At 34.7% G+C, this 9,895-nt stretch overlaps 1 protein-coding gene across 2 annotated transcripts in view; it reads right to left on the bottom strand.

The window, feature by feature from the left end:
• Positions 1 to 9,895, bottom strand: part of SLC35F5 (solute carrier family 35 member F5) — a 46,788-nt gene that overhangs the window by 9,911 nt on the left and 26,982 nt on the right. For both annotated transcript variants that reach the window (XM_017854732.1, XM_017854733.1), the window contains exons 11-13: positions 9,672 to 9,776; positions 5,658 to 5,817; positions 3,392 to 3,482 (exon numbers count right to left, since the gene is read on the bottom strand). In XM_017854732.1, the coding sequence (XP_017710221.1) occupies positions 3,392 to 3,482; positions 5,658 to 5,817; positions 9,672 to 9,776 (356 nt within the window). The remainder of the gene's footprint in view (positions 1 to 3,391; positions 3,483 to 5,657; positions 5,818 to 9,671; positions 9,777 to 9,895) is intronic.

Below are 9,895 nucleotides of genomic sequence, written 5' to 3'. Positions count from 1 at the left end.
GGGAGTTATACATGATATAAATGATGAATTGATGGGTGCTGACGAGTTGATGGGTGCAGCACACCAACATGGCACAAGTATACATATGTAACAAACCTGCACGTTATGCACATGTACCCTAGAACTTAAAGTATAATAATAATAAAAAAGAAAGAAAGATAATATCAATAAAGTCCAAAAGCGTACATGATCTGTAACCACATTGCAATGAGGCGACAAAGGAAGAATTAAAATGGAATGCTAAAATTCTATCTACATGAAAATATATAATCTGGGACAAAAAATTAAAAATTATCTATAAATGTATTGCAAAGGTGCACCCATGTCAAATATTTGAAATACAACATAGAAGGTCGGTTAAAAAATAAAAAAAAAAATAAATAATGAGATGCCATAAAGCTACCAAAACAAAACTAATTCTTCCCTTTCACTAGTTCACTTTTACCATCTAGACTCAACTAAAGATCAGAAACAATTGTCAAAGAAGCCTACACCGATCAGCTACTGAGACTTAAGTGCAGGACACAGGAGGTTTGGTTTACAAAAATGACGAAAATAGTAACTTCTATCTGTAAAACAGGAAAGGAAAACTGTGTTTGCCCTCTTTGAGAATTCCAAAAAAAAAAAAAGTCTGGAATCACAGGCAAGACTCCCTCTGGTGGAAAACATAATACTATTCCAGTTCATAGCACCATTAGTCAGAGTAAAGGGGTTTTGTGAGCATAATGTCTTTTATGAGGGAACTCACAATGCATAACACAAGAATAATAACTGGCGATTTTTAACATGCATGCCCTATTTGTATGGTATTTATCCACGGTGACTAAGTCAGCCTGAGAACACCCCAGAAAGAATAGTCATTAAACTAAAAAGTCTTCATTTAGCTATGAAATTACCAATATATTTTAACATATTCCTGGAATATTTGCCAGAATGACTAATAATCAGGAAAAACCATGCTGCATTTAAATTACCCAAGATCAGAAAAGGTATTAAGAAGTTATAAAGAATGCAATTAAAAATGTAGCTATAGTTGACAGAATGATTTCATGAATATTCAACTTAAAACCTTATTTCGTAACTGAATCAAAGCAAACTTAATAAAGACAGATAAAGCCCTAGAAGACTTTAGAAGGCAAGTTTGCTTGCAACAATGTAGTTGTTTATATGTTGTCTCATAATAAAAAAACTCTAATTTGATTTCCAACAAGCTAAGACAAAAGAAATGAAGCCACTTATTACAACAAAGAAAATTACCTATGTAAACAAAAAATTGTTTTCTAATTCCTAAATATATCTGAATATAAAATAGAATATGATCAGGGATGCTTCCTATTATATAAAATAATTATAAATAGACTTAAATAACCAATTTGTTTCAAGCACAATAATGTTAATATGCTAACATTTCAGAAGCTATATATAAATACAGTTAGCTAAGTGAACCTAAAACCCTATAAAAGTAGATTTCTCTTACCATGTTTCTGTCACACTTCTGGACACACTCTGCTGCTTTTTCCAGATGGAATCTCCCTAACCTCAATACCAACCCCAACGCACGGCCTACTCCTTTAACTGATTGCCCAGTTCTAGATATGAAGACAATCAAGAAAACCAAATATTTTTCTTGTCTTCATATCTAGAACTCAGCAGTTAAAGTTTAGTTATGTTTTTATAATTAATTGCTTGTACATACATTTTCCCCTGTTTTGCCTTTATCCTAAAATACTTTATTAAACAAATTATAACCATTATTATTTGTAATGATAATTATTAAATGACTAATCATTAAATAAAATTAGGTCCCCTGTGACTATTCTCTTAAAAATTCCTGAACATTAACCTGCAATTTTTTTTCAATCTACGAAAGCTTATGTTTTTAAAATATCAGTACAATAAAGATGATTTACACAGTAGCCTACGAAAATCCTTTAACAAGTAGCACTTTCCCAGTTTCACAACCATTTTGGTTCATATTCAGGATTATGACCTGAAGATGAAGAAGGACCTAGATATTACTTAAATCTATAAAAGAAAGATTTGTAATTATGTGTACTGTTAGTGTTATATAGAATATCCACATTCCATGAAAATGCAAGTTATGTAAGATAATTCTCAATTAAGGAGAGAATCTCAGTTCTTTAACCATGACAAATAAGTAAGAATTTACTGAACCATAAAACAAAGTTAAATATCAGTAAAGAATTGTTTTATAAATAGAGAGGATATATAGCACTAAGCATATTTCGCTTTTATCTTTTTTTTTTTTGAGACGGAATCTTGTTCTGTTGCCCAAGCTGGAGTGCAGTGGCATGATCTCAGCTCACTGCAACCTCCATCTCCCAGGTTCAAGTGATTCTCCTGCCTCAGCCTCCCAAGTAGCTGGAATTACAGGTGCACACCACCACACCCAGCTAATATCTGTATTTTTAGTAGAGTCGGGGTTTCACTATGTTGGCCAGGCTGGTCTCGAACTCCTGACCTCAAGTGATCCGCCTGCCTCGGCCTCCCACTTGCTGGGATTACAGGCATGAGCCATGGTGCCTGGCCACTTTTATCTTAAAAACTGCACAAAGACCTAAAGAAAATAGCTTTAAAATTTGACTATTGCTTGTACACATTTAGGCCTTGAAATATTTCCCTCTTCAAATTATATTAGACTAAAACACACACACACACACACACACACACACACACACTTCTGTGACTTAGTAGTTGTAGTTAAATGCCTACATCTACTGAACTGTGTGATAAATGGCTATGCTCCATCTTTCAGTGTAGGCAACAGCATACCTCTGTTCTTCCTGCTACACCTAGGAGCACTGAATAAACTCTTCCCTTCTAAGCTGTTGGGAGAAACATCCCAGATTCTCTTTTCTGGGTGTTAGCATTGCCAATATTATTACAAGAATCCCCACATCCATACTAGGCCTTCAGAGAAGAGGGATGGGACACCCACTCTGTTGAGTCCAGAGAGAGATGGCTAACATTCACTGCAAACAACATTATTCATGTACTGCTCATATCTTCAGTAGTATCAGCATAGTGTTAAGGAACCTGTGATAGGGTTCATCGCAGAAACTAAAATGCTTATATGATAAAATGTGACTTACCAAAGAACATCTGGAACAGAATCAGCTCTAAAACTGGAGAACTACATTTGAAGATGATGCCCTTAACTTAGAAATTTAGGGGAAAAAATGGAAAAGCTAAAAATGGAAATTATCTATTTCTTTGGTACTTTTTATATTTCTATGTAGTAAAGCACCTTGGGAGGGAAAGCATCAAGTATTATTTATGTTTGTATCCTTATAATTTAATCACATCTCAACTTTCATTAGGTTTGTTTTAATAACATACCTAAAATATCTATGAATAATAGTTTCCTTACCTTTTGCATACACATGTCAGCTATTATGGATAGAGGTATTGTAAGGCTTAGTGCAAGTGTGCCTATCAATGATGAGGTAAGAAAGCAGCCCCTAAAAAAAAGAAAATAGGCATTTCTATATTAAAAAAATTAAACAACCAAAGAAAAACACTGAACAAAGACTTTCTTATAATATAGGCTTCTGAGATCAGAAGCAAAGATAAGAGGTTAGGATGGATTGAGACATAAAATATAATAAAGTCATTAAGATGATTCTCAAAGTTTTCTTCAAATATTAAAATACAAATATATAAGTATAAAACCTCAAAATATTTTATGCTATTTTCAATATTTGTTTGCAGATATTCAACTTTGGGTTTATAGCTTATATTTCATTAATTTTTTTAAAAAACTGTTGAAGTTATTACAGTTTTGTGATGATATGTAGATAACAAAGAAAACAGCATTATTAATGTTGCAGGACAATACTTCACACACAGACTTTAAGGAAGTGATAAGCCAACATGTGATTCTGTCACCAAGCAAAAATATCTCACCTTCATGAACACTAAAATAGTGTGTTATTCTTTTGATTTGGCTTGGCATAAAAAAGAAAGGCTTGAATATTCTTTAAAATATCTTCTTGTTTTCCATTTTTCTAACAATTGTCCTAACCAAAAGTTAAATTCTTTAATTTCACCTTGAGTTATCAATGTGGGTATGAAATTTTGAAATATCTATCTGCATATAATTTTGTTGAATTGAAAGAAAATATTATACCCAATGGAGACAGATGAGCCATTTATAAAGACTGATAATTTGGGTTTATAAGGAGAAAATGAATTATAAGCCAAGACAAAACCATAATGTATATCGTTAGGACTGCAGATCCATGGAAGTTATAGGCAAGTAAAATCTAGCTCAGTATATGTCAGAATTAATAATGCTGTCCTGCAATAAAAGGGGCTATCTCTCAATAAAGTGTCACTAGAAGTACTGAACAGAGGCTGAACAATTAGTCCTTTTTGATGAGGTAAAGGGAATTTAAGTACTTGTGGTTCCCACTACTTAGCTGCTCTGTGAGAAGAGCGTTCGGGGTCAAATATAGCATATGTTCTTGGATATTTGTCACGCAGAGTACTATAATAAAAAACCTGGAAGGTAGAATTATAAAGCCTGTTTGACTTAATCCAGCTTTTAAGGTGGATCCAATTTAGCTGATGGCTAAAGCCTTTTGCCATCTGTTAATAGTTCAGGTTAAAACAATAGAGTATCTAAAATGTACATAATTAAAGATGAAAAAATTAATGAGTAAATGGATCATGATTTTAAAGAATTTTAGATCAGCAAAGGAGTTTAGATAAGAACATAAATTACTACAATACAAAGTAAATTTTTAAGTATTACACAAAAGACAGTGAATATGGGGGATCCAAGAAAACAGATATTCCTTAACTGGGCAGGGAGGCACAGCAGTATAGGCAGAGCATTAAGGAAGACTCCACAAAAAAGTCCATTTCTGTTGCAGTCTTTCACAAGGGAAAACTAGTTAACAGTTTCAATGGGTATGTAATAAAATTCATTTTATTCATTTATGTTTTATTCATTCTATTCATTTAAGTTTCTATTAAATAAAAATAGGACTAAGTATAAAGCTCTGTTATTTGAAAGGTTTCTCAAACTCCATACATGATACCGTCTTCAAATTATTTTAAGTTTATTATTGCATATCAATATATTGGATATATAGCATATCAAAGGATGTTAACATCTCAAATCAATCAGAGTTTAAGGTTTACATATCTGGCTCACCCATATGAAAGGTCGTGAAAATAAATAAAACAAAAACAACTATGAACAAGCAAAGAGATATTCCAAAGCCTCTTAAATAAGCACCATCTCCTGGATTCTCAATTAGAACTCATGCATTCACACTTGGCATACATAACTCATACATTCGGATATCCATTAGATAATGACTACTTTCATTTGCATAATACTTCACTTTCTAAAACATTTTTACAGATTTAGACCATTCATATTCATTCCTTCATTCAACAAGTATTTATTGAGCTCCTTCTGTGGACAAGGCACTACTCTGGAATGTGCACACAGAAGTTAAAAAACAAAGTCCTTGCTCTAGTGGAGTTAAAGTATTCAGTTTTATGTGTGTTGCAGAATGGGGTGCACAGGAAGAGCCACCAGCAAACAGACAAAATATAAACGCTTAAAATATCCAAAAATTAATCAACTGATAATTAATAACTGGAGAATAAACAGTACATACCACAACCACAGGAACTCTGAGAGTACTGTTCCAATAAGGCCATTAATGATAATGCACATTAATACTACTTTATTGGGAAACTCGAAGTCCTCAAATCCAGTATAATGAAGTAAAAAGAAACCTGGCCATAAGAGCAGCAGATTAAATAAACCTACAAAACCTGAACACGTATAAAAGAAACAAAAGTTAAAATTGTGATTTATTTCTATTCTCCAAGCTTATTAACTCTAAAATCAAAATTAGATTTTGCACAAAAGTACTCTGGGAGATTTCATTAGCTAAACCTTCTGTTGGTTTGTTTTTAAGTCAGTCCTGTGAATAGCTCAAAACCATAAAAAGAAAACTGTCTGAAGCAACTGGTGATCGGTCAGTTCAACTATCCCACTGTATGGGAGCAACTACTGTGGAGTAAACCACTTAGGACAACTCAACAAGAAGGGTTGTTAGCCTTAGCAACTGACAATATAGTGCCCTAGAACTTAAAAGAAATAACTGGTATGTATGTGTTTGTGTATTCAGCCTAAATTAATTTTAAGAAATTAGATGGTTTGCTCTCTGATTCAAGTATTTATGTCCAAAACACTTGTGCTATGCGAGCAGTAATGGAAGAAGTTCCAAAGGAGATAAAACTCTTGGTTCCTGCATTCCCAGAGCTCTAGCTAGTTAGTGAGAAAGTTTGTACACACAAAGAATTATTCAACATATGAGCAAAGTACAGACTGATCAGTTATTAAGGAAAGCCATCCCACATAGTGGTTAAGTGTGTGCTCGGCAGTCTGACTGCCTGGGTCCAATCCCAGCTCTATCATTGAATAGTAGTGCAAACCTTATATACCTCTTTTAAAACTTTATACCAGTTTTCCAATCTATAAACATAAAATAATATTTAATAATATGTAATTAGGTTGCTGAGAAGATTAAACACATAAAATATAGCATAGTATCTGGCACATAGTAAGCATTTAATAAAAGTTAGCAAATATTACTATAGAAATTAAGTTTATATATGACTACATACATGTGAAAGTAAAGACTATAAAGAAAAAAGATTACAACTGTATAATAAATTTTGTTGTACTTTCTATGTAGTTTATGTCACAAATTTGCTATATGATTTATGTGGTAACTATATAGCTTTCTTAAAAGAAAATTAAATTACAGTAGATATATAATTGATACTTACTATGTCACCTAAATAATAAACCGGTAATTAGGATGCCTAATTAAATCTTAACAGGGCAGGAGCACCCACTCTCTATCTGATGCTAAAGACTCACAGCCACCCCACTTCTGTGAAGGGAGGGGAAAATAAGTCTGCCTTTCCCAGCAAGTTCCCACCCTCCACCCCACCCCATCTTCTGCAGCTCATGACTAACTGATGGAGGCGTTATGAGGCCGGCCATCATGGCTCAAGGCCCAGACATATTAGCTGCTCTCCCACTGCTCCCCGCCCCAGCACCTGCAATGAATTGGGCCAAACCTCAGTTATACTTGTGTGCCACATGGTTCTTTCCCCTTCTTTATCTTGCTTCCTTCACTCCAAGTTTTTCCTTCAGTGGACTCCCCACAATAAATCACCTACACAAATTCCCCGTCTCATATCCTGTTTTAGGGAGCCCAACTATTATGGTTTGGCTCTGTGTCCCCACCCAAATCTCATCTCAAATTGTAATCCCCATGTGTCAGGGAGGGACCTGGTGGGAGGTGACTGGATCATGGGGGCGGTTCCCCCATGCTGTTCACATCATAGTGTGAGTTCTTACAAGATTTGATGGTTTTAATGTGTTTGGCAGTTCCCCCTGCACAAGTTCTCTCTCCCTTGCCAGTGTGTAAAACATGCCTTGCTTCCCCTTCACCTTACGCCATGATTGTAAGTTTCCTGAGGCTTCCCCAGCCATGCAGAACTCTGAGTCAATTAAACCTCTTTTGTTTATAAATTACCCAGTCTCAGGTAGTTCTTTATAGCAGTGGGAAAACAGACTTAATACACCACCTTCAGACATCTATTGATTAAAAAAACAACAAAAGAACACATATACAGGACACATGACCTAAAATGCTTAAATAACATTACAAAGTTGTTTTAATGAAACACCAAAATGTGGCATTACCAAGAACTAAATCTATTTTCTGTCCCTGAGATGCTGAGTCTATGAAATCCCACATAAATTAACATACTTTGACCTAAAGACAGAAGTCCCAATGACTCCACCTATTCCCTAGAGTGCCCAGAATCTGGCACCACACACAAAGCGAAGTTCCAGCACAATCATTCAGATCTACTCACTGCTCCCCGTTAAGCCTCTGCTCAAACTCCCTTGCCTGAAGAGCCCCCAATATCCCAATCCTGACTTCTCCGAATCCTGTCTATTCTAAAGCCCAGGGCAGATCAATATTGCTTTACATATCACATCACATATGAACAGGACCAACATAAGCTACAAGTCTATATGCACTCTCCCTAATATGAGTAAATTAAGCAATTTTTCTTGCAAGTTGTCAACGTTTAAATTTTTTAAAAGTACCACTGACCCAACCACCTACCTACAACACTAAAAAAAACTAGCATTTTATTCCATTCCAAATAAAATTTTCTGACTGCCAAATAAAATATCATTAAAATTATCTTTTCTTTTTTAAGAGACAGCATCTTATTCTGTCACCCAGGCTAGGGTGCAGAGACACAATCAAAACTCACTGCAGACTTGAACTCCTGGACTCAAGTGATTCTCCTGCCTCAGCCTCTCAAGTAGCTGGGATTACAGACACATGCAACCAAACCTGGCTATTAAGCTATATTTCTTGAATTCTGTATTTAAAAAGAATTTAAGCAATCACTCAGCCTCATGGCTTTTCAAACATTTTATTTTTGTTAGTCTTCAGATACAAGTATTTAAACTATTTTAGTTTTAAAATAGTCTTTTAAAAAAAATTAAATAGAAATGCGGTCTCCCTATGTTGACCAGGTTGATCTTAAATCCCTGGCTTCAAGCAATCCTCCTGCCTCAGCCTCTCAAAGTGCTGGGATCACAGCAGTGAGCCACCATGCCCAACCATAAGAAAAATCTTTACTACAAATTAAATTCTAATGCAAAATGCTCAACAAAGTAGAGCTGTTCCACAGGTGAAGCAGCAAAGGAGTCCAAGAACTAGACCCCTGCATGCAACTCTATTTCCTTCCAACCATCCCAGGAGCCTATCTATTCCCTAAATCACAGTTTAGAGGCCATTCATCTAGTCCAATTTCCTCATATTCCAGATGTCTATGAGATAAATAAAGTTACAACAGCTGGATTCCAGGTCTCCTGACTCCTTGTAAGCTGCACTTTGAACTCTTATCACTGAGCTTCTTTATCTATTTATATTCAGATATCTTTTTAAAGATAGCTTGTCAATGTGTTCTTCTTCTGCAGTCCTACAGATATCGCAAGTTCTTTCCTGAACTGACGTTAGGCAAAGGAAAATTTATAAACCATATCCAAAACTATAATTGGGTAATTTGAGAATGAATCTATGTTATAAAAGTATCTGTGTCTTAAAGATAAAATGCAAATGAAAAGCCTTTAAATGGCCCACAATTTTTAATGTAAATAAGTACATAGACTGCGAGAGCGTTAAACATATAATTTGGGGGCAGTCGTCCCGATCCTTTGCTAACCGTTCAAAACTGGCAAAATGTAAAATGCAGCAGGTAAACTCTCACATGCTTATAAGAGCATAACTCTGTCATGTCAATGAGATAAATATCTGACTTGCAGTCTGAAGACATCAATTTGAAAAAAGGTGTTAGGAGTTTCTGTCACACACTAAGGAGATGGGCATTCCCTCATAGGTACACAACCATGCAGGATAAAGTAAACATTGGGATTGGCCTTCATAATCTTTAAATGGTTTTAAAGAATCATATAGAAGAAAAAAAAAAAAAGCGTTCCCTATTCTGTCCAAAAAAACAAAAGCAAAACCCTGTGTTAGACATTTACAGTAAATAGCCTCACAAGTTAAACATATTCTTACCAAAGAACATTGGAATATCCAACTTGTCTTCTCTATCTACTTTTCTCTTAATCATAACAATATAGACAGCATAGAGCATGGCTCCAGCAAGAGACCAAATGGAACCTGTAAAAATCAACATGATTTAAAGCAACCACTCATTAATTCATTCAATATACACTTAAAATCCAATAATGTGTCAGATAATATTGCAAGAATATACAAAAGTGAAAAGATATATAATT

This window comes from Rhinopithecus bieti, unplaced genomic scaffold (genome assembly GCF_001698545.2).
Source record: "Rhinopithecus bieti isolate Rb0 unplaced genomic scaffold, ASM169854v2 scaffold_37914, whole genome shotgun sequence".
In the NCBI taxonomy this organism is placed as follows: Eukaryota; Metazoa; Chordata; class Mammalia; order Primates; family Cercopithecidae; genus Rhinopithecus; species Rhinopithecus bieti.
Note: the sequence above shows the minus strand (reverse complement) of the source record. Positions and strands in the feature narration are given on the sequence as shown.